Genomic DNA, 25,436 nt, shown 5'->3' with positions numbered 1-25,436 from the left:
TCATACCCGGTGGCGGTGTCACTAGAACACTAGCTAAGATGGCGGTAACTGCGCCGTCTGTTGAGGATCAAGTGGACGGACATTTCATGTTGCAGCATTCTAATGAGGCAATTCCCGGAATCTCGCTACAGGACAACTGTCTCCCGGAAACTTCTGCTAATAGGTAAAATTTCATCCATAAAAATTGTAGAAGTATTTTATGGCAACATTACAAAAATATAGCAAAATATTGCTGTATCATTGTAACAACGACAAAGTGTCGCTTTTAGAAATATTGCTATATTGCAGCAATATTATTATACGATATATGTATATTGTATATAAAATTATATGATATACAGGAAGTCTGCATTTTCGATATAGCGCTTGCATAGAGATAGAACGCAATAAACTGAGTAGAAAAGTCCTTTACTATTTTGCAATAATTACAATAGTCAACAAGTTATTAATTAAGATAAAATAGCCATCTTGCCTGGCCTACCGCCGAATACTGGCAAGCGTGCGGCAGCGCCTGACAACATAAGACCACCCAGCACGTCTGCGGTCGCTAGGAAACTTGTAAACAACTTCCTTGCGATCGCGGACGCGCGTGTTGCTGGGCGGTCTTATCTTGTCTGGCGCGCGCGCGCGGGCATTTATTATACACTCACATTGAACTTATAAACACCTGGCAGTATGTACAGGATCTTTACCTACTATGAAGTGCTATAGTAGTGATACGGTAGTCTGAAGGAGGGCTAGTGTGACACACCTTCTTTCACTCTACGTCCAAAAGATAAAATAGTAAAAATGTGATCAATGTTGAGATAAGAAAGTGAACTTTGAGAATCTATGGTCATATTTTTTATTTTATTTTAAAACTATATTTGGCAATATGAAAAATGTATTTTTCGAAATTTTTTGATGTCACCGAAATAAGGCGTAACGTGAAATACTCAATTTTTTTAAATATAAATAAATAATTAAAATATTTTAATAATTTATTATTATCAATTTTTATTTTTTATTTTTTTTTTCAATTGACCGCGAAGACGTTACTATGAATCTATTAAATACCATAGCGAAATAAATCGTGATATTGAAAAATTGTTAACGCAGTTCTTGAAAGCGTTTCTAGCAATAATTTTTGCAACAAAAAATTGCAAAAAAATTTTTTAACAATTTGTTATAAGCAAATTAACAAATAATTATCCTAGACTATAAATAAACCACGTCAATCGATTCTACGCGAAAAACGATGAAAACATATATAATGTGTTCATGTAAATAACCTCATTGATTATAAAAAATTTATAAACAATTTCTATGTACAATATGTACATAGAAATTGTTTATTAATTTTTTATAATTAATGGGGTTATTTACGTAAACATATTATACATGTTTTCATAGTTTTTTGTGTAAAATTGATTGGCGTAGTTTATTTATAGTCTAGGATAATTATTTGTTAACTTGTTTATAACAAATTGTTTAAAAATTTATTTGCAACTTTTTATTTTTATCGTTTTTTGTGTAGAATCAATTGACTTGATTTATTTTAGTCTAGGATAATTATTTGTTAATTTGTTTCTAATAAATTGTTTAAAAAATCTTTCTAACTAATGTTTTATTGCAAAAATTATTGCTAGGAACGCTAGCAAGAACTGTGTTAATAATTTTATGATATTCCGACTCGTTTCGCCATGGGACTTAATGGGTTAAAATAACAAATAACACTTTATGTTCACTTATTTCGCACTAAATGATGAAATTTTGCATTAAACTTTACGAACAAACAGTTAAAATTATTTTTGTGTAAAATTTGGTTTTACCTAATACAGCACTTTTGTGACGTTCCGTACTGGGTGAAAAATATCTAAGCGATGAATTTTGACACTTACCCTTCAACTTCTAAGGGCACACTGGCTCTACTAAGCGGTGGACTAAAGGCCATTACACGTACATTTCTGTAACCGTTATCGTAAGAAATTGAGTAATACGATTGGTTAATTTGGTCAGTTATGGTTGATGATTGTTAAAATCTTACGGTTACGATTATGGAAATGTACATGCAATGGCCTTAATGCTTGGAATCTCAAAGTCCCACTTCCGCATCCGGTTTCCCCACTCCTCTCTGTTTAAAAACGGTGCGTATTTTAAAATTTGCTCTGGTTACGCTAACCTAGTTTGTATCCTGATGGTTAAGTGCAGTGTAGGCGCACAGTGTAAAACAGACTAGATTACTGCTTTGGTTAAAGTTAGGATAAAGTAACAGAATTTAATTGGTGTCCGTTTTACATTGTGCGCATCTGGGACTCACTCAGGGTTAATACGATTTATTTTGTCTTATAATCTTAAATCTTTAACAAAAAATTTTGCACTTGAAAAGAAAAAATAAATGTACAACGTTTTATTGTAGTAACTTGTACGTAAATAAAAATATTGTACAAAAATTACATTGACAAATAAGGAATCCCCCCCTCCTTCTACCGCATTGATTGACGACCAGGCCTTGGAAAAAAATTCAGTGACGTCCTGATTACAAAATGCATGATATCTATAACATTAATTAACATTTAGATACAACATTTATAGATACAACACTAAATACAATTTGAAAGTGTAAAAAAGGAGCACCAAGGAGTGTATGTGCTTTTCAATGAAAAAACTATTATACCAAAAAACCCAAATAATAATATCTTTAATTTTATATATAAAATAATGATATCAAAATTGAGCTCTTAAGCTAGCAGGACCAAATCAGCAAAACCAAATCTGATCTATTGGATTATTTTGCACTTATTTTGCACTAATTTGCACCACTAATAAAAATTTTGCACTCTGTGCCGTATTGAAATAAGTCGTGGTGCTGCTAGCTTAATATTCAACTAGCAGGACCATAAGAAAAAAAAGAGAGAAAAACGAATACAGAACTTAAAGAGCTAAATTTGCACTAATTTGCACCATCCAAAAAAACTGAATATATTAATCTGTTCTGAGCTGAACTACCACAAAAAATGAATTCAATTATTTTAAGCACAAGAGTAAAGTACCCTTCGCCATCAGCCGAATCAGTCGCTACTTGTACATATAACTTGGCATAATTTACACCGCGAAAATATCAAGTTTCAGATTTTGTACTCCCGCCGTTCGTTCGAAAACTACCCTTGCTCTCTGTACGTCTCAAGAGTAAAGTACCCTTTGCCATCAGCCGAATCAGTCGCTACTTGTACAAATACCTTAGCATAATTTGCACCGCGAAAATATCAAGTTTCAGATTTTGTACCCCCGTCGTTCGTTCGGAAACTACCCTCACCCCCTGTACGTCTCAAGAGTAAAGTACCCTTCGCCATCAGCCGAATCAGTCGCTACTTGTACACATAACTGGGCATAATTTGCACCGCAAAAAAAATCTGAAACTTGATATTTTTACGGTGCAAATTATGCCAAGTTATGTTTACAAGTAGCGACTGATTCGGCTGATGGCAAAGGGTACTTTACTCTTGAGACGTACATGGGGCAAGGGTAGTTTTCGAACGAACGGCGGGGGTACAAAATCTGAAACTTGATATTTTCGCGGTGCAAATTATGCCAAGTTATGTGTACAAGTAGCGACTGATTCGGTTGATGGCAAAGGGTACTTTACTCTTGAGACGTACAGGGGTCTGGGTAGTTCCGAAGAAACGGCGGGGGTACAAAATTTGAAACTTGATATTTTCGCGTTGCAAATTATGCCGAGTTATGTGTACAAGTAGCGACTGATTCGGCTGGTGGCGAAGGGTACTTTACTCTTGTGCTTAAAATGATTGAATTCATTTTGTGGTAGTTTAGCTCAGAATAGATTAATATATTCAGTTTTTTTGGATGGTGCAAATTAGTGCAAATTCAGCTCATTAAGTTTCTGTATTCGTTTTTCTTTTTTTCTTTTTTTTTATGGTCCTGCTAGTTGAATATTACGCTAGCAGCACCATGACTTATTTCAATACGGCACAAAGTACAAAAATTTTATTAGTGGTGCAAATTAGTGCAAATTAAGTGCAAAATAATCCAATAGATCAGATTTGATTTTGCTGATTTGGTCCTGCTAGCTTAATAGAGCTTCAAAATTGTGTTGCCCAATGATATGTATCTTAGATGAAAGAATAAAAAATGTACCTTTTCTGTAAAAGTAATTATATAAAAAATATACCTTAACTATAAGAATGGATATTCATACAAATTACGAAATTTATTATTAATTATTACTTTTTAATATTAAAATGTTATAATTAATAATATGATTTATATAGTGACGTGTTTTGATTAACATGTCAACATTAGAGATAGAAAACAAAAAAGTATAATATAGATAAATATTAATTCTTAGACCGATAAGTGCTTTAAACATATCAATAAAGTAAAAGACCCTATATGGTTTGCTTCAGATCTTGGCGATGAACATAATTTTTATATTAATTTTATATTAATTGTATATTCTTAGTTCACATAAACTGCACGCCGACAGGTTTCATCAAAATTGAAACATAGATACTGAGCTAAATATCGATGCTTACGAGCATCTTAAAATCCCCCTTTTTCAGAAAATTGTAAATAAATTTAGAACATTAAATTAGTATAAAAATTATATTCATCACCAAGATCTGATTCAGACCGTATAGGGCCTTCTATTTCATTAATGTTTAAAACAATTATCAGTGTGAGAATGAATGTTTATACATGTCGCTTAAACGGACGTTTTTTAAGATATAGGGGAACCCAAGAGAGAATGGGATAGCGGGTAAAATGGGACAGTACTATTTTTATTGCATGGTGCCGTAACCGTGCAGAAAATTCGTTACAATCAACAAAGTTGCCTCAGTCTTATTACGACCTGTTGAAGCAGTTTACGAATTTTCACGATTGCGGCACCATGCAATGAAAATAATAGTATTGTCCCATTTTACTAAGCTATCCTATTCTGCCCCGGATTCCCCTACTGGTTATTGTAAAGAACAATATATGCCTTAGTGGTCAAATTGATTAGGACACTCTCACGAAATGATGCGAGACCCGGATTCGAACCTCGGCTGAGGCATTATTCTTTGCAATAAAGGACCCCGCACAATTTATATGAAAAAAAAGCTCGGTCAATTTCCTTGAATTTTTTATATATTGTAGTACTTATAGCTCTAATAAAAAATTACAATTTGTGCGAACTTTCTACGTCTAGTTTTGGAGATAAAAATTTTTGAAAATTGCTATTTTAAGGTTTATTGCGTGCGTTTGCACTTGTCAACTTGCTCGCATATGTATATATACACATATATCTGCATGTATAAATGTTCGTGACACTCTGTGTGTGTGTGTGTGTGTATGTGTGTGTGTGTGTGCGCGCGCGCGCGCGTGTGCGTGGTGAAGGGGGGAGGGTGTTAATTAATATTACAACGTTATTATTCATTAATAAGTATTAGATCATTTGGATTTTGTTTATCTTTGCTGTAGCATACACACACACACACACACACACACACACACACACACACAGTGTCACGAACATTTATACATGCAAATATATGTGTATGTATACATATGCGAGCAAGTTGACAAGTGCAACGCACGCAATAAACATTAAAATAGCAATATTAAAAAATGTTATTCAATTTATCTTTATTATACTCTTTGTTTTCTATTTGTTTAGGACGCAGTTGTGTATGTATGTGTATATATATATATATATATATATATATATATATATATATATATATATAATAAGGTGTTAATATTTGAATAAGCGTTCTCTGCTTTCAGATTATCAAGAGTACACTGTAGTGTCTTGCGCCAAGTGAAAGCGCAGCGCGAGACAGACTGTATTTACGGGAATACGCGATTTGCGAGCACCTGAGATTATCAATCTCAATAACGGCCGAACCGATTCAGTTTTAATTAGGCTCAATCGAAAGCTTGAATTTGATTTGTACAAGAAAACTTTTGGAATTTTTTTGCTATGTGTTCTATGAATGGAAGTATTGCAGTGCGAAGTCAGAAACCTAAAATTTTTACTTAAAATACGTCATTCTTTGTCGAGTTTATACTAGCTCACGCTAGTTGGCGCTCGTCTGATCTGTTCTTATGTGTATATCTCAAAAATGGTTGGAGATGCGATCTTAGGATAAGTACTAGTATTATCAAATGTCTTCAGATTAATTAATTAATTAAATATTAAAACATGCGTATTTCGAAAACGGTTGGAGATGCAAACTTGGGATAAGCACTGGTATCTTTGGAAGATTTTCAAGAGTCAATACGTATTTAAAATTATTTAACTAATTAATTAATTAATTAATTCTAAAATATGCGTATCTTGAGAACGGTTGGAGGTACAAACTTGGAATAAGCAATAGTATTATCGGAACATTTCAGAGAGTTGATGCGTATCTATAATTAATTAATTAAATTTTGAAACATGCATATCTCGGGAAGGATTGAAGATATGAACTTGGGATAAGCATTAGTTTTGTCAAACGTCTTTGGATTAATTAATTAATTAATTTTAAAATATGCATATCTCGAGAACGATTGGAGATGCGAAATTTGGATAAATACTAGTATTACTGGAAATTTTTATATTAATTAATTAAATATTATTTTAAATAAAAATTAATTTAACGTTTTAGAAATATACAGATAAAAATGTGTATTTTTAATACAAATACTACATGGTTTGTATAAATTTTTAACAATAAATTGTTATTGATTTAATTAAAAATGTATTTTACATTTATAAGTCTTATTGATTAATACTCTAAATAATTTGAATTGAAAAGAACTTTTGAATTAAAATTGATTTAAATCTGAATATTGTTTGTACAGGTTTTTATTAGAATGTGCAATGATATTAATAAAATGAGACGGATATATGATATGATAAAGCATTGCTAACTATTACATTGTATTGTCTTTCGCCATCTTACATCTGACGTTGCCCGATTCTCACCGAGGAAGTAGACGACCACCGAGAATCTTCTTTTTTTATTTTGTTTATTTTTTAATTTTTTGTTTTAACAAAGCTAAATTTAAAATATAAAAAGAAAAAACATAAAAATAAAAATTACAAAATAAACAAAAAATAAAAAATAAAACAAAAAATAAAAAAAGAAGATTCTCGGTGGTCATCTACCTCCTCACGGTGAGAATTGGGCAACATCAGATGTAAGATGGCAAAAGACGATACAATGTAATAGTTAGCAATGCTTTATTCAAATAATACTACGAAAAAGATTTATCATAATCTATGAAAATTTATCATAAATCTTATTCCAAGAGATATTGACAAGGAATAAACATTTTTTCTATTTGAAAGATCAATTTTTTTCAATTTTTAGACTGCCATATTGGATCTGCCATTTTGAATTTTGCAAATCTGACAGCAGATTCGTAATCAGCGACCCCAAAAACCCTTGTATACCAATTTTCATGGAAAATTGAAAAATTTTTTAAAATTTGTTTACCATATTGGATCCGCCATTTTGAATTTTGCAAATCTGACGTCAGATTCATAATCGGCGGTCCCAAAAATCCTTGTATATCAATTTTCATAAATATTATATTGTAAGAAAACGTCGAAAAAAATAGATATAAAAAAATTCAGATGCTTTTTTAGTCTGCCACATTCAGAAAAGAAATTAGAACAAAATATCTACATATTTTTAAAGTACAAATGTTAATAACACGTTTTATGCAGTTTCAAATATAACAGCATGTTTCCGTCAAGAAATCAGTCTTTTCTTTTTTAAACAAGCTAAAAAACAGGACTTTTTGTTTAAATTTGTTTAAAAACAATAAAAATTGATATTTTTGACTTTTCTAAGTAGTCGGATCGTAGCGGATTCGAAAACATCTAAAAAAGTTAAGTCCAAAATTAATTAATCAAGATTTAATTAAAATCTATTGGTCTAAAGTTAGAGAAAAAATGTGTGTTGTTTGGGTGTTAATGGGTTAAATTTAAAATGTTTTAAAGTCAGAAAACCACTAATTCAACACTGATTTGATGTCTTTTCATCATTTCTTATTAGGTATAGATTAATATTTATTACATTTACTTGCAAAAATGTTGTGATGATTCTGAATCTAAATAACTCACATTAAATATAAACTTTGAATAAAAATTAATTTGATTCTGAATTGCCTGTACGTGTTTTTTGTGTAATGTGCATTGATGTTGATGATGAGACAGATGGATGAAATGCTTTGTGCTGTGGAGTTATTAATGTTATTAATGTTGTGGAAGGATTTTATCCTATATTTAGTACCTATGACACTGACTACCGTTTACATGCCATCAATATAGTGTAGAATAAAATATTTTTCATATTATTTTATCATATTATTTTCTTAAATATTCATTAGTGTTTATTGTTTAATTATTGATAATTATATATATCTTATATAGTTATTATTGTGAACAATTATCTAATATTTTACTGATTTTGCTGTACTTAAATTAAAAATAATTTTAAATAAAAATTAATTAATTTATAAAAAAATATTGTCATAAGACAACTTTTTATATATTAGATAATTCCGCTTTAATTTCACATTTATTTAAAGTGGAGAAAAGTTACTTTATAAAAGTTACATCATAATTTCGTGGATTAAATAAGATACCCAACACCACGAAATATGTGATATCCGAACAAAATTTACCTTATAATTTTATTCGGATATCACATATTTTGTGATGTTAGGCATCTTATTAAGTAACTTTTCTCCACTTTAAATAAATGTGAAATTAAAGCAGAATTATGTAATATATAGTAGGAAACTGTCTTATGACAATATTGTTTAAAAAAAGGTAAGAAAGGCGCTAAATGTGTGTATGCGTGCGTGCGCACGTGTGTTTTTAAGAAAAATGCCATTATGTTAAAAATTTGTCTTTACAAAAATAATACATATAGTAAATACGCCAGCTATAAGAACGGATATTTACACAAAAATTATTTATTATTACTTTTTAATTTTAAAATATTATATTCAATAATATGATTCTGTATATATTATTATTAAATAATATATACTTAATAGTAAGATTTTTTTTAGTAAAACATTTATTTTATGATGCTTTTTTTGTTTCTATATAACGTTAATATATTAATTCGAACGCTTTATTATTATAATAGTATATGAGTATTATTTAACAATTGTTGTATCTTTTTAGAAATTTGGTGAGTGGCTCGATGAAGAATATACTGTGCTTATAATTGAAAGAACGTTTATTATTAGAGTATGCGTGCGTTCTCTGAGACGGATCGGTGTAGACTCCGGCGTAGGTTCGCAAAATCTGAGTAATCGTAAACACAGCCGCTATAGTTTATTTGAGCTTTCTAAGAACGCGCGCTCATAATAGTAGTTGTAGTATATGTATTTTGAACATAATAGTAGTTGTAGTATATGTATTATAACAGCACTATATACAGAACCACGTTATTGAATAGAATATTTTAATATTAAAGAGAAAGGAGTTATGAACCACTATTTTGTTTTATTAAATAACTTAGTAAAAATTTGTGACACAATTCTTGTTGGTAGAAGTTATCCATAAAGTTTTACCATTTATGTTATAAGCAGAATTTCTTTGGATATACATAACGAACATAATTAACAATTTACTGAAATGAAAAAAAGATTGCGTTTATGGAACCTATAAGGAGATATGGAACGTTACGAACAAATATTTTTAAAATTATTTTTATTTTTAAAAAATAAAAAATTAATTCTCTTTAGCGGATTTTATGCATCAGTATCAATATCTTGTACATAGATCATCACACAAAAGAATCAAAAGTATAAATATACAAATTTTTGGCTCTTGCGACTTATAGAAATACTATAAAAGTATTATAACGAACAGTATTAGCTAAATATCGTAAAAATATTATAAAAAATATTATGAAGGAAGAGATCATGAGACTTGCGACAATCGCAAGGGTTTATAACCATAAACGCAAGTAGTATAATTTTATACGTCAAATGCATGCACACATTACGTAAAACATCAAATATTACGTCATTTGAAAGCTATATTTAAGCTCTTAAAATTATATTAATGTTAAAAAATTGATACCCGACATATTTCTCAAAATGAGGTAAAGAATAGATACCTATAAAACTTTCGGCTACTTATTATATTGAAATGCAGCTTTTATGAAAACAAAACAAATATTATTGACCTGTGGCCATGTGATAACGTTTAAATAGTATATAAAGAAGTAATTCGGATAGTTATTTCTAGAACTCAACATAAAGTATACGAGATATCGCGAATTCCATAACCTCACACCTAGTTCACAAACCGCCTTCTCCTCTCTAATAATAAATAATTTTTATGTCCGTTTTTATAGCTGGCGCGTTTATTTCATATTATTTTTGTATAAATGACAAATTTTCAATATAATGGCATTTTCCTTAGAAAAAACATGCACGCGCGCGCGCGCGCGCGCGCGCGCGCGCACACACACACACACACACACACACACACACACACACACACACACACACACACACACACACACACACATCACACACACACACATCACACACACACATCACACATGCGCGCGCGCACTTCGCGCCTTTTTAACCTTTTTTTAAAGAAGGTAAAATACATAAATATCTATTTAATTATGCATAAACTGTATCGTACAATTGATGTTAACTGTTCAACATTTAGACACGAAATAAAGCGCGATATGGAGAATAGCCCGTTCGACCTGATCACGATCTGTTGAAAAATACAAATTTATAAAAAAAAATACATTTTAAAAATTTAAGCTATTAGCAGTTAGCACAACAGATAATACATCTCAGCTAAATATAAATACAATTTAAAAAGCTATAATTTCAATCTAATATACTTTTACGCCCGAATTATAATGTAAAATATTGCTCTAATAAATAATAAATAATAGTCAAATACTCCAAGACTATCTTTTTTTATTCCAATTGCATATTTCTATACACATTTTTTGATAAGAAATTATTTAATAAAAATGTCAATGCTTTTTTTGTGGTCTTTTTTGTAATTGAAATCTGTTGTGTATCAATGAATTTTTAAAATTCTTTTGGACGCTCTGGATTTTTGATGACCTTACCAAGAATTACATTTAGATGTGTATCGCCAAATCATCTTGTTGCATAACGGCATGCAGTTATCATTTTTTGTGGATTATGTTTAAGTTGGGTACTAATTTTTGCTGCTTCTTTCCGCTTCAAATGATCAGATCTATCCGAAAATTCAAGAGGAGGACGGCCAACTTGATAACTGCACGTGCACTTGTATTTTCATAACTTCAGCTAGAATTTTACATGAATCAATATTGAATTCCAAATTCAGCCAAGCTGCATTATTTTCTTCAAATTTATTATTATTTCTATTTGTACCTGAAATTTTAAATTCCTCTTTGTTCTTAAGGCTGGAACGAGAGCGTTTAATTTATGAATATTGTTATGTTGAACATTTTCAGCAGAACAATTAAGTTTTGTTAAAATGTAATTAACAATATAGTAGAGATTTTCTATTAATATGTTTAAAATTTCTCTTAGTGAATTTCGTCATTGCATTACTGTTATTTAATTTAACAAAACAACTTTTTTAGTTACAATAATTTAGTGAAACCCGTAAGAATATTCTGATTACGCGTTCTTTGAGCACGTGTACCATACATATGTTAGGATAGTATATGTGATAGATATATCATACTATCTTAACATATGGTTTACATGTAAATATGTAATAGTGTGATATGTGAAAGAAATTAAGAAAATCGTTCTAATATAACGAGAAACTGCACGAAAAGTTGCACAAGCATATGGCCAGTAAGCCAGGTCACAATAAGTACTCTTGTAGATATAGTACAACTAATATATTAAAGTTTAATGAAGTCTCGCGGCTATCACCGTCCGCGCACGGTCCGTCCGAACACCCGCCAGACCGCACGCGTTTCCCCCGCTGCTCTCCCTGCCGCCAACGGGAGGGATCGAGCGCGGAGGAAGCCGGAGAACTACGAAGATCTCCGAGCCTCCACCCGGGCGGGTATAAAAAGCCGAGGGTGGAGGCAATCTTCACTTTTCGATCCGACCGTATTCCGGCACTCCGATTCCGTCAGATACGAGAGAGAAGTTTTCTGTGAATTGGAAACTAGGGTAGACAGTTCTTCGCCTTAACCAAGCGTTCTTGGTATCATTCGCTTTTAATTTTCTGTTTAAATCCGCTAGCTGAGGGTAGAGCGTTTCTGCTTTCGCCGAGAGTTTTCGGTTACGGATTCTCCTAGCTAATTACTAATCACACGGCCCGAAGCTACGAGACAAAGCGTTCTCTATCTCTGCCGACAATTCTCGGCACTGACGCCGTTTCTCCTAAAATCCTCAATACGAAAAACTGTCGGGAAAGGAAACAACACTCGCCTCTCGTCTCGCACCGCGCACCACCGAGTTCGAAGCACGGCGCAATTACCGCCCGCCGCACCGCGCCGCGCCGCGAAACGCGAATACCTCGCCGCCGGGCATCACCCGTCCGCGCGCTACCGTACCCCGCAACCGTCACCGAACATCGCACGCGACCGACACACAGCTGATCGAGGCGAGACTTACGTTTCTTTGTATATAGCTTGTAAATACTGTACATATATTTCGATTTTTGTTAAAATACATTATACTTTCATTAAATCTATTAACCTGTTGTCTCAGGGACCTTTCTATACCCTAGATCCCGGCGAGCTAGCCCAAGTGGGAAGTACGGTTGTTACAAAAGTAATGAATTTAGTTAAGTTGTTATTTTTCTGTGAATATTTTAGGAGTGCTGCTAGTGTCCAAAATTCAAGTTTTATTAAAAATATAACGACGAAAAAAATTAAATATATATAGGAACGTTTCGAAGATTCGAGAAACGCGTCGTTAAGTTTTTTTCATTCAAGATTGAGACAGTTAGTCGAGAAGATCACAAGCCGATTACGCAGGAAAACACAAGACAAAAGCGCGTCGCAAGCGCGAGAGATCCTGGAGCGAACCGGCAGTGATGTCACTTCGGATGCTAATGCCCGCAGTTGCCTTGCGTTCCATTTATCCGCAGAACAAGAGTGGGAGTATTTGCTGTCTTTTTCCTTCTCTAGAGACAGCTCAAAACGGAAGGAGACAATAAACTCTCACCGCTCGACGCAGCCTTGCTGAGCGTTAGCATCCGAGGCGGCATTGTTCCGAGCGAGTCGAAAGCTAGTTAGTTGTGTGTCAATTTTTGAAGATAAATATACTCGAGAGCTGTATACTTCGTCTTCTTTTTTATCCTCCTCCCACTCGATACAGCGTAATGTATGCTAAACATGTGTATGAAGGATGCAATATAATGCACTCAAAATTTATAATTTTCGAAAGAATGATGGAATTCAATATGGCAGACTAAAACACGTTGGATCTGCCATTTTGAATTTTTGAAATCTATAACTAGATTCGTAATCAACGACCGTGAAAAGCCTTCGATATCAATTTTCGTGAAATTTGAACAAATGTTGAAATTTTTGTCTGCCATATTGGATCTGTCATTATGAATTTTCGAAATCTGATTTTAGATTCGTAATCAGCGATCTCCCAAAATATCAATCAAATAGAAAAGTAAGTTGTACAAAAAATTCGTGACTCAAAGCTTGAGGAAATGTATCTTTTTCTTTGAAGCTAATTAACTTTAACATAAAAAAAAACGAGCAAAATGGAGCACATGTACGTCAAAATATACACGATCAAAAATTTATTAAAACTTTCGTTATTTCGTTTATATGGGTTATGTCGAGTTATAGCATATAAATAGCAAGCTACATTATAAAATATAATTTAATTTTCTAGTAAAGATTCTTTGTTCTTAGTTTATTCCTATTTTTCTGGTGATGTTAAGCAATTTTTACATTTTTTAGATTTACACCAATCTTAAAGAGTATAACACAATTAGATATATAAAGAGCCACTGTTTTCTAATAACGTTTATAAGTGATAATGATGGTCATAAATTTATTCTACTTTTTAATTTTGTAAGTATCACCCTCATCATAAAACTTTATGAATCTCCATAAAACTTAAAAAAAAAAAAACATTTTAACATATCTAGAACGTAATACAACTTTAATAAAGAAATTCAAGAAATGAATTTTGGCCACTTTAGAGGGGCTTCTGCCTCACTTTGCATCGCTCTCGTGGAACTCGTCGCGGATTAACTATTAACTTCGACATGCGGACAGCGCGGACTCGACCGCCAATCAAGTTACGTAACTTCTTGTGTCCTTGCAAACGACGTCTTGCGTAAAATTGTGGCAATGGTGATGCCTTGCTGTGCGTACACTTGACTATCGTGCCTCGATCTTGATTCTTTTATGAGTAATTATGAACAGTCAGCTATCACAACATTTTTGCAAGTAAATGTAATGAATATTAATCTATACCTAGTGAGAAATGATGATTGAAAAGACATTAAATCAATGTTGAATTAATGGTTTTCCAATTTATACTTTTAAAACATTTTAAATTTAATTAAGTATTTAAATAAATATTTTTGAAAATAATATATGGTTAAAAGGATATTTTATTTTCTGTCATACTGACGGTATGTAAATGATGGCTGATACACAAGGCAAAGTACACAAAATAAAGTCCTTTCACAATATTACTGTCACATTAATTAATTAATTAATTAATTATTTACGCTAAGGCTCCAATGATAAAATTCTTGGATTGATAAACCAGGAGGTTAATGAGCTAATAACTAGGTCTTGATGTATAAATGTACTATATTTCCGTTTTAGTTATAATGAATAGACGTTTCGATCTGTCATCAGATCATTTTACCGAGCCAATTTTTCACAACTTTATTAAGGTTCTTTTCTACAATTGCACTGGGATCCTTTTTGACCGTTATATACATCACTTAATGTCTCTTCTATTTTTTTGTATATATTCAATTTTATTAAGGGCCACAGTGACATCCTTATCAGCCCTTGTTAAAATGACATCCGGATTGTTTTTGTGAAACTCTAAGGTTTTATTGTGGAGATATCGAATGCGATTGTCATTTGCATTAAGAGCCTGACGTTTAATAAGAAACTTTTGGAATTGAGGGATAATAGCTTTCACGATAGGCTGCAGTTTACTATCGAATTGGAAACTGATCGTAAGATAAGTTTTTTGGATTTATTTTTGAAAGTGGAAGATAATACTATTTACATTGATTGGTTCCAAAAAAAGACTAGCTCTGGTAGATACCTTTCATTTTACTCACACCATCTTTTGCCATAAAATTGGAACAATATACAGCTTAATTGATAGAAAATTGCTTCTTTCACACCCGAAATTAAAAAAAAAGGAACTTGGAATATTGTATTAATATACTAAGAGAAAATGGTTATCCACTGCACTTAGTTTTCAAAAAAATAAATTTTAGAATCAAGAAATTAATTGACGGTAGATTGCAAACATCACAACAAAAAAAAAAAGAATTTTTTTGTAGACAACGGTAACGAAGTAGACATGGATGATGAGAGCTCAAATAATAATAAAAAGTTTTTTGTATTGCCCTACATAAAAAATATCTCAGAAACTGCCTCATCATTAACAGATAAAAATCTCTTTACTGTTGGCTATAGATGCGTTAACAAATTAAACACATGGGTTAAAGTACAAAAAGATAAAACAGATAACAATCTACAAAAAAATATTGTATACAAAATATCTTGTTCTAAATGCGATGTGTCGAACAGACCAAAAAAAAACTAAAAACTAGAATTAAAAAACATGCCAACAATTTCAAGTCTGAACGATCGAGTGGTTATCAAACATAAAATTGACACAGGTCATACATTTGAATGGAAAAATACAAAGATTCTAGATCATGAACTTAATTACTATAAGAGATTAATATCGGAGATGGTTCATATAAAGGAACAAGGAAATGACATAAACTTGCGAAATGACACTAAGCTCTCGATACTTCTTATTTTTATTTACTCCATAGTCTTGCTAATATAAACATATAACATTTACATATAAGCCTTATTTGTTGTCGGGAATTCACTTTTCTTTTGACTATCGTTCCTTGTACACTCATTATGTAACTGCTATAGTTTTTCAAGTCTTTGTGCTTTTCATTCTTCTACCAATTAACTAAGGCACATGTAAGTCTTTTGCAATATCTACTTTTCATTTTTTATATTATTAACATTATATATATATTTTTTATTTATTTATTTAATTTTATTACTTTTTTATTTTATTTATTAATTTTATTTTTCCTTTCTCTTTTTTCTTGAACAGTTACTTCCACAAGTTGTGCGTAATTTCTGATTCAAGAATTTTGAACTTAACGATATGTTTGATCTTACTTACAATCTGACTTAGCTTATTTTATAACTGACATACCATTGTATATGAAGTCCCAATTTATATATCATTCTACAATTTTTGAAATATTTTTTTGCGTTGTTTATCCTTTTACTTGATGTTATTGTTGCGTTCTTTGCGGTTTTTTCTTTTTTTATTGTACTTAATTCTCCTTGTTAATTTTACCCAACAAAATTACCTTTTTAAAAAAGATAAAAAAAGGCGCCAAGTGTTTAGTTTTTCCTTTAAGCAAAAAAATTATTGGATGGTTAAACCTAAGTAATATAAGGAAAAAATCACAAATTCAAGATAAAACTTTTAATCAAATTTAATCTAAATGGTATATACTTTGGGATGGTTCAACCTAAGTGTTATATACTAAAGCTACATTCCAAAACGTCGTTTCCGAGGAAAATTTTACTCGAAATATATAGTACACGTAACGTATCCTATATTACATCGAGTAAAATTTTCTTCGGAAAGGACGTTTTGGAATGTAGCCTAAGTGTTCAGGTAGTCATTCTAAGTAATATACAGGGTGTTACCTAAGTAATATACAGGGTGTTACAAAAGCATCGGATTTGCTTAGCACCATGCGATAGAGAATGAAAATCTAAGAAGAAATGTCTAATACTATTTTTCGATGCGGTAAATAGTTTTGCCTTAATTCATCATTGTAATAAGTCAATAAGCGCGGAGGTACAAGAGAAAGTCAGTGACGGAGAATGCGTGAAGTTGACTCCTTGTTATTAAAAATTAAAAAATGCTTCTAATGCTAATAATTATCGATCAAATTCTTTGGAAGGCTACCAAAATTTTTAATAGAACTGTCGGTTACCGAGAAATATTTCCATTTTGATGGGACTTAGAAAATTTTTTAATTTGTATCTTCAACTAAAAAAATTTTTTATTCCGCAGCTTACAGCTTCGAGTGCTAATAATTATCAATAAAATTCTTTAAGCGGCTACCAAAACTGCCGATTCTTACCGGAAAGGATAAACGGTCTCAATTACATGGAATTTTCCATTCTCATTTACATGAAATCAACATAACCTCATACACGTTACTTTATGGTGCATGGCGCAAGCGAGGCACTGGCGACCCACGTTATACATTTGCCATACACGGTGCTATAGTGACGATGCGAACACCACACGATAGCAGAAATGGATTTTCGTCTCTCATGCCGACACCTGCAAAGATACCTACAAGGTTGACGATGACAATGATGACAACGTATCTTAAATGAAATTTTGGCTTTTTGGACTTTGCGTCGCGATATCTCCATTTATAGGATATGTAGAGGAAAAATAAAAATAGTTTTTTCATATAAATCGACCCCAAGCTTTTGATTGAGCCTAGTTAGAACTCGATCGATTTAGCCGTTTCTGAGATCCAATAATTTCGAGTGCTCGCAAGTCGCGTACTCGCGTAAAGAGCACGGTCGGGCTTGCGCTGCGCGTTCACTTGACGCGAGCCACTACCGTGTCTCTTGATTATATCTTATGCTATTAAAAAGGACGTAGTAAAATCGAAACGTTTAGCAACTTTTCAATAATTTTTTAATGCTTTAATCTTATATTTCGTCATGTACGTGCGTAACGATAAAGATTAAATTTTTTATTTTCGCTTTATATTAGTTCGATTATTGACCTGTTTTGAAATATTATTTGCTTAGCATAACCGAGCGTTTTACATCTAATTTTTTAATTAATTAATTAATTAATTTTAGATAAGCATTGACTCTCTGAAGTGTTCCGATGATACTAGTGTTTATTCCAAGTTCGCATTTTCAACCGTTCTCGAAATATGCCCATAAGAACAGGTCAGACGAGCGTCAATTAACGTGAGCTAGTATGAACTTGACATACGTTTCTTAAATAAAAATTGCAGATTTCTGACTTTGCATTGCGATACCTCCACTTGTAGGACACATAGCAAAAAAATGACAAAAATTTTCTTATGCAAATCAAATTTACACTTTCGATTGAGCCTAGATAGAATTCAATTGGTTCGGCCGTTATTGAGATCTGATAATTTCAAATGCTCGCGTACTCGAATAAATATACACTCTCTCTCTCTTGCGCTGCACTTTCAACTTGGCGCGAGACATTACCGTGTCTCTTAATGTTACTTTTACAATGTCTCAGTAATACTTCTGAAATATTATATTTATCACATTTCTTTTGTAATATTAGAAAAACATTCAAATATGAAAACAAACTTTTTTATGTTTTTTTATGTTTTTAAAGTTTCAAAAATATTTTATTTGCAATTGTATAAAAACATGAAGCAAATACATTTCTGAAATATTTCGGATGTAAAGTTACAATTGAAACGTTAATGAAATATTTCTGTGCCATTTCCGAACATTACAATATTTCAATAATGTTATATACCGTTTGGGAATGTGAGATTTTCATATAAAATACTAAATAGTTTTAAATTTCAATAACATATATGCTACCCAAAAAATTTTAATATACGTAAAAAAATTGTTGAACTAATAATGAATTAGAAAATTGGATATATAACCGATAATGCCTAATTGAACTCAATTGGGAAACCGCATTTGATCCAATTCTTTGTTCTGGAAATATGTTTACATACAATTCAAATCAATAGCACCCGATTGAAGTCAGTTTGGAAATACCATATTAAATCCAATTCAAGATTGTGCACATAATTCTACAACTAAAACTGATAGCGTCGAATTGAATTTAATTCGGAAATACCACATTCAGTCCAATTTAAAATTGTGAAAATACTTGTCTAGTTGAAACCAAAACGACCCGATTGAAGTCAATTCGAAAAAATCGTGTTCAATTTAATTCAAAATTGTAGGTCTATTTTAACCATTGAAATCGATAGCTACCGATTGAACTCAATGCGAATATACCGCATTCAATCCAATTCAACATTGTGGAAATATGTATACAATTCAAACCGATAGTGCCCGGTTGAAGCCAATTCGGAAACACAGTATTGATTCCAATTCAAGGTCACCTCAACAATTTAACCCAATGTTACCCGATTAAAATTGATCCAGAAATATATAGAATCGAATCCCAATTCACATGATATTGAAATCGATTGAAGTTCAATCGGGCGTCCGATTCAATCAATTAACCCTTATGTGCACACCCAGCGTTACACACCCAGGATATCCGGGTGTCCACTATTAGTTTTTCTCAATTCCTGAGTTTGTATATGAACGTAATTATTCGGAATCAATTTTATTAAATAAATATCAATAGAAACTATGGGAGCGTCCCAGATGCGCACAGTAATAAACGGACACAGCAAGCAAGCTGAGTGAAACAGACACAGTAACAAACGGACACAGTGCGAAACGGACACAGACCAAATGCGCACAGACCAAATACGAACAGACCAAATGCACACAGACCAAACGGACACAGTAACAAACGGACTTACTACATAGGCTGCGATTTTTCAGGGCATCTCTATTGATGGGGTGGGTGCGGGAGGGGGAGCGAAGTCCCCTTTGCACCTCCCATCAATAGAGATGTGTGTGTGTGCGTGCGTGCGTGCGGGTTTGCAAAGCATTCTCTGCACCACATGAGTTTGCGACTGTGTCCGTTTGTTACTGTCCGTTTTACTCAGCTTGCTGTATCCATTTATTACTGTGCTCATCTGGGACTCACTCAAAACTATCAAAGCCATTTTCAAGTTTTCCAGCCCGTTATACAACTTTCATGAAAAAAAATAGAAGTAGGGTCTCCGAGCGCTACGCCGATAGCGCACGGTCAGTTTTGACGAAATGTTAATTGATATTGAAGTTATCGGATAATTAATATCTAGAGCATATACTCCGAATAAAATTGATTGTTACGTGTAAACACAATTGAATCGATATTTACAGGTTTTTCAGTTGTATACTTATTTATTATACTTAACGCAAATGTATTTGCGCGTATGTTCTATGATTTTATGCCGTAAAAAACAATTAACAATTAGCAATTAGTTATTATTTTATAAAGAAAAGGACATCAGATCAGGCAGAATAATTCACAGCGAGTGAGACCCGATTGCGCACATAAGCGATTGAACACAGTAGTATTTCCCGTTTGGACACTGTCCCGATCGGACACAATCCCGATTGGACACGGACTCGATTGGACACGGACCTGATTGCGCACCGACCCGTTTGCACACGGACCCGATTGCGCACCGACCCGATTGCACACGACCTGTTTGCACACGGGCCCGATTGGACACGGATTTGATTGGACACGGATTCGATTGCACACTGTCTCGATTGCACACCATCTCGATCGGACACAGTCCCGATTGGACACGGACTCGATTGGACACGGACCCGATTGCACATCAACCCGTTTGCACACGAACCCGTTTGCACACGATACGATTCCGCGTCGCAGAGTAATGCAAAGACAACCTAGATAGCACAGAAAATTTAGCATAAGTTTTTATAAATATTTTACGAATTTATTGTTAAAAAATATTTTTTGAAAATTATATAATCATTTTTCATAAACCATTTAAAAATAATACAAAAATTATTATTAACAATATGTAAAATATATTTTTAAAATGTACTGAAAAATATTAATGGTATATAAACTCGAAATATTTTATATATTTTTGGATTATAATAGCATAAATATTTATTTTTAATATTTTTATAAATATTTATCATAATTTTTTTATACCTGGCAAACTCAGAAATAAAAATACGTACAAAATATTTATTATAAGTATTTTTCTTTTTTATACATATTTTATAGTCTTGTACCCATGTGGTGCAGAAAATACTTTGTGCACACACGCACGCGCACGCACACACACACACACACGGGGGGGGTGCAAGGGGGGCTTTGCCCCCTCTCTTGCACCCACCCCGTCCAAGTCGCTAACCCATGTACTACTTGCAATGCGGAATCATATCGTGTGCAATCGGGTCCGTGTGCAAACGGGTCGGTGCGCAATCGGGTCTGTGCGCAATCGGGTCCGTGCGCAATCGGGTCCGTGTGCAAACGGGTCGTGCGCAATCGGGTCCGTGTGCAAACGGGTCGTGCGCAATGGGGTCCGTGTGCAATCGGATCCGTGTACAAACGGGTCTGTGTCCAATCGGGTCCGTGTCCAATCAGGTCTGTGTCCAATCGGGTCTGTGTACAATCTGGACTATGTCCAATTGGGAAATACTACTGTGTCCAATCGCTTATGTGCGCAATCGGAACAGTCCCACTCACAACATACGAACAGCGCACAACAGCACATATTTTTTGTAATAAAAAATTATTTTTTACAATTTTTATACATTATGCAAAACAATTTTTCTATGCAGATATATTGGAAATAATAAACATAAATCAATTTAAAATCTGTTTTTTACGCAACATTAATATTAATATATTAATATTAATAGTAATATAGTAATATTAATATTAATAGTAAAAACAGACGGTAATGGTACTAATTAATTAGACGAAACGTTTGTGAATTGATAATTGACTCAATCCCGAGACAGTATTAGTATGAAAAAATTACAAGTTCTCGTCATGTTAACTATAAACAAACTCCAAAAATGTAGAAAAACGCGAAAATGTTCAGTTTGCGAAAAGCCTATCTGCGATGAACACTATGTATTGACAATTAAATATATTGATTGCGTTATAAATGTAAGTATAGTTTAATTTACCTTAAAAATTGTTGCAATTGTTTATTTATTAACCCCTGTTATCTCAATACGACATTTATCAATGTTATGAATTAATTCTCGGGTCAAAAGATCATTTTTCATCTAGTGGGTATTCTCCCAGGTGTGTACACTAAAGCACATGTACTTTAACGTCGTTTAGATTTAAAAAATTAGAAAGATATCATACCAGTGTGTTTTTAGTTTCTAAAAGGGTTAAATAATGGGGATTCGGAGACTTATGTCAAGATTTCAATTTTTATTAAACTTATAAGCAAAAATATGATAAAGTGGGCACCCGGAGTACCCGGGTATGCACATAAGGGTTAAATTGGCATTGATAACAATTAAAATTTACTAATTTTAATTTTTTCTTATTATCCTATAAATATATATTATATATGTAAAAAATACAAGTATACATTTACTATATTTATAAATAGATTATAATTACAAAAGCGGTACTCATTGGTTTCAATCGGTTGTTTTTAGCAGGGGTCTTTCGCTGAACCAAGTTTAAAACTTTTTAATACTCTTTTGAAATAAATAATTCATTTTATATTACATTTTAAAATTTTTTAATGATACTAATTGTACAATTACAAAGAAAAGTTTATTAACAATAACGATACATTATTGTTTCTTGTCACTTTTCTATGAAATTATAATTTTGTAATTATAATCTATTTATAAATATAGTAAATGTATACTTGTATTTTTTTACATATATAATATATATTTATAAGATAATAAAAAAAAATTAATACAAAAAATTGTAACTTCTTTTTTAAATAAATATGTCAAACTTCTTCCCCATTTGTCTTCTATATTATATTTGTATGTATTGATTGATTTGGCAATACTGAAGGAGACGAGCTACTTCACCGAATTGCTTGAAACTTTACGATATCGTGTATTTTTGTGCGTAGAACACGAATCTGTAAGTAAATATCGTCGCTGTTTTGTAAGGCGAGATATTAATTGTTAAAATAAACTACTTTAAGGTTGAAAAACCTGTCATATCGACAGACATCAGTGCAACACATCAGCACATAAGCATGCGCAGCGGTCGAACATCTGTGGACTGTTTTACTATTGCATATATAATAACAGGATAGAGAGGTTATATTTACTTGTTATAAACCTTTTACTTTCTAGATAAAACATGAATTTTTATGTGACTGTATTACAATAAGTTTTAATAAAGTGACTAATCTGCGTTATTAGGGTGTGTATTTGTATAAAGAACGTAACTATTTCGAATATCCCAAACACTTCGCGCGGGAGAAGACTTTGCTTTCTTTTTCTTTGCTCAGTTCTCTGATTGGTCGGTTTTTTTTCTTTGGAGCAGGGGTCGCCACACATCTGCATACTTTTTATTAGCTATAGACGCATGCTAAAAGTGCGCGAAATTCTAATGTGTATATACGTATTTAATGAGAATCTCGTATTGCGTAGGAATTCGCAAAGGATTGTGCAGAGAACGCATGGCCGGGAGAGGGGCGGAGCCCTAGGGATAGGATATATAGCTACAATTTCAAATCTGATATTGCAACGTGGTTAATTGAATAACCGTGGCCAAATAGCAACTTAAGATTAGTTGCCCTGCTCAAAAAATCCGATAGAATCAGATAAGAAAAAGTTCTATCTAATTGAATCGTGTTTTTGGTTCGTAAATATTAGATCGGTTTGAAACTTATGATAGACTTTCTATCTTTCTGTATCGTATTTTTCGTATAGATTACCAATCGTAAATCTAGTTTAAAAAATATAAACGTTTTACTTTTCTTGTACAGAATCGTTTACTCAATTAAAATGAGTAAATCATAAAAGTAATATGTGGCAGTTCTCTTTCACATCGTTCTTTTGTAGCAAAAGAAATTGATTATTGCTTGTCTTAATCGTGTTGCGGGTGGTCTTTATATAGCGGGTCGGCTGCATCTGACTCCTGAGAGAGTTCAATCGCCTACCAGCTTATCGGCGGCGCCGCGTACTAACTAAAAAGTTGGATAGAAATCGATAGAAACATATAGAAATTTGATAGAAAAATTATAAAATTTTATTGTTCTTTATCGTATCTGAATTAAACAATTAAAACTTTATCTGAATATGGACTTTACTATATGATCTTATCTAATTATCTCACTGAATAGAAAAATTACAATTTGAAGTCTATACAAATTAATCTGAAATTGTCCCTATATGTTTCTACCAAATATACGTTATGGAACAATAATCGTTTTCTATCGTTGTCTTTATAATAGGAGATATTTCAAGGAAGAACAATTATCACAGGCACACAAAAAAGTGGTTGATCCGACGGACCAGATTAGTCAATCCTTATGTATTTTGACCCGCTGAATCCGAATCTAAGATCAAAATCGCGAAGTTAGCTTGCATTTTCTAACCTCAAAAAAAATTTTTTTTTAATGTTGGTCCGGCGGACCAGACTAGTCTATCCTTATGTATTTTGACCCGCTGAATTTAAATTTAAGGTCAGAATTGCTGAATTGACTCATTTTTTTCTAACCTCAAAAAACACTTTGTAAAAGCAGTTTGGATCTTAAATGTATAATTTGGAACGTGCAAGCTTGCGTAACCACATCATCCGGGGAAAATTCAATACACCCAGATAGCCAAGCGAGATTAAGCATATCGGGCAAATTAATGCACTGCATGTATGTTGTGAACTTGCCCACAGTTTGCTGTCATTGTAATTTAACGTGAAACGAAGTTAACATCAGGAGAGCAAATAACCTTCATGAGTTTATAAAATTATAAGTGCATGCATTGAGGAATAATAAACTTGTCACATTGACAGCAATTGTGCATGCATGTTGACAATTTGCCGTCAGTTTGTTAAATTCTAATGTAGAATTTTATATGATGTCAGAACAACAGACAGTTTGAGGAAACACCTTGGCTTTAGTCTGATAAAATTAATAAGGAATAAGTGACAGCAAAATAACAACACGTTGCCTTTATTTGGCTGTCTGGGCATATGACAAGTCTGAGCTTCTGTGAATGAATAGCGTAGAAAATTCACTCCCTTTTCCTATTATATTTAACTCTTTTATTCTGACCTCGGATTTGGATTCAGCGGGTCAAAATACATAAAGATTGACCAACTAGTCTGCTCCGCCAGATCAACATTAAAAGAAAAAATTTTTTTTTTTGAGGTTAGAAAATGCGAGCTAACTTTGCAATTTTGATCTTGGATTTGGATTCAGCGGGTTAAAATACATAAGTATTGACTAGTCTGGTCCGCTGGACCAACCACTTTCTTTTGTGTGCTGTGTTATTTTATAATTTCGCCGGACAAAACATTCTGTTGTTCTTTATGGTATCCGAATTAAAACTTTACCTGAGTATGGGTACTTTTCTATA

General features: G+C 32.5%; 2 protein-coding genes across 2 annotated transcripts in view; one reads left to right on the top strand and one right to left on the bottom strand.

Annotated features, from left to right (window-relative positions):
* The window catches only part of LOC105831628 (activated Cdc42 kinase-like), a 255,483-nt gene that overhangs the window by 63,048 nt on the left and 166,999 nt on the right, over window positions 1-25,436 (bottom strand). The gene's annotated exons all lie outside the window — the stretch shown is intronic.
* The window catches only part of LOC105828249 (activated Cdc42 kinase-like), a 32,958-nt gene that overhangs the window by 884 nt on the left and 6,638 nt on the right, over window positions 1-25,436 (top strand). The window contains exon 1 of the mRNA XM_036291792.1: window positions 1-163. This exon is cut by the window's left edge and continues 884 nt beyond it. Within this exon, the coding sequence (XP_036147685.1) occupies window positions 1-163 (163 nt within the window). The remainder of the gene's footprint in view (window positions 164-25,436) is intronic.

The sequence above is a fragment of the Monomorium pharaonis genome, chromosome 9 (genome assembly GCF_013373865.1).
Source record: "Monomorium pharaonis isolate MP-MQ-018 chromosome 9, ASM1337386v2, whole genome shotgun sequence".
In the NCBI taxonomy this organism is placed as follows: domain Eukaryota; kingdom Metazoa; phylum Arthropoda; class Insecta; order Hymenoptera; family Formicidae; genus Monomorium; species Monomorium pharaonis.
The sequence above is the reverse complement of the archived record's forward strand: the minus strand, read 5'-3'. Positions and strand labels throughout refer to the sequence as shown.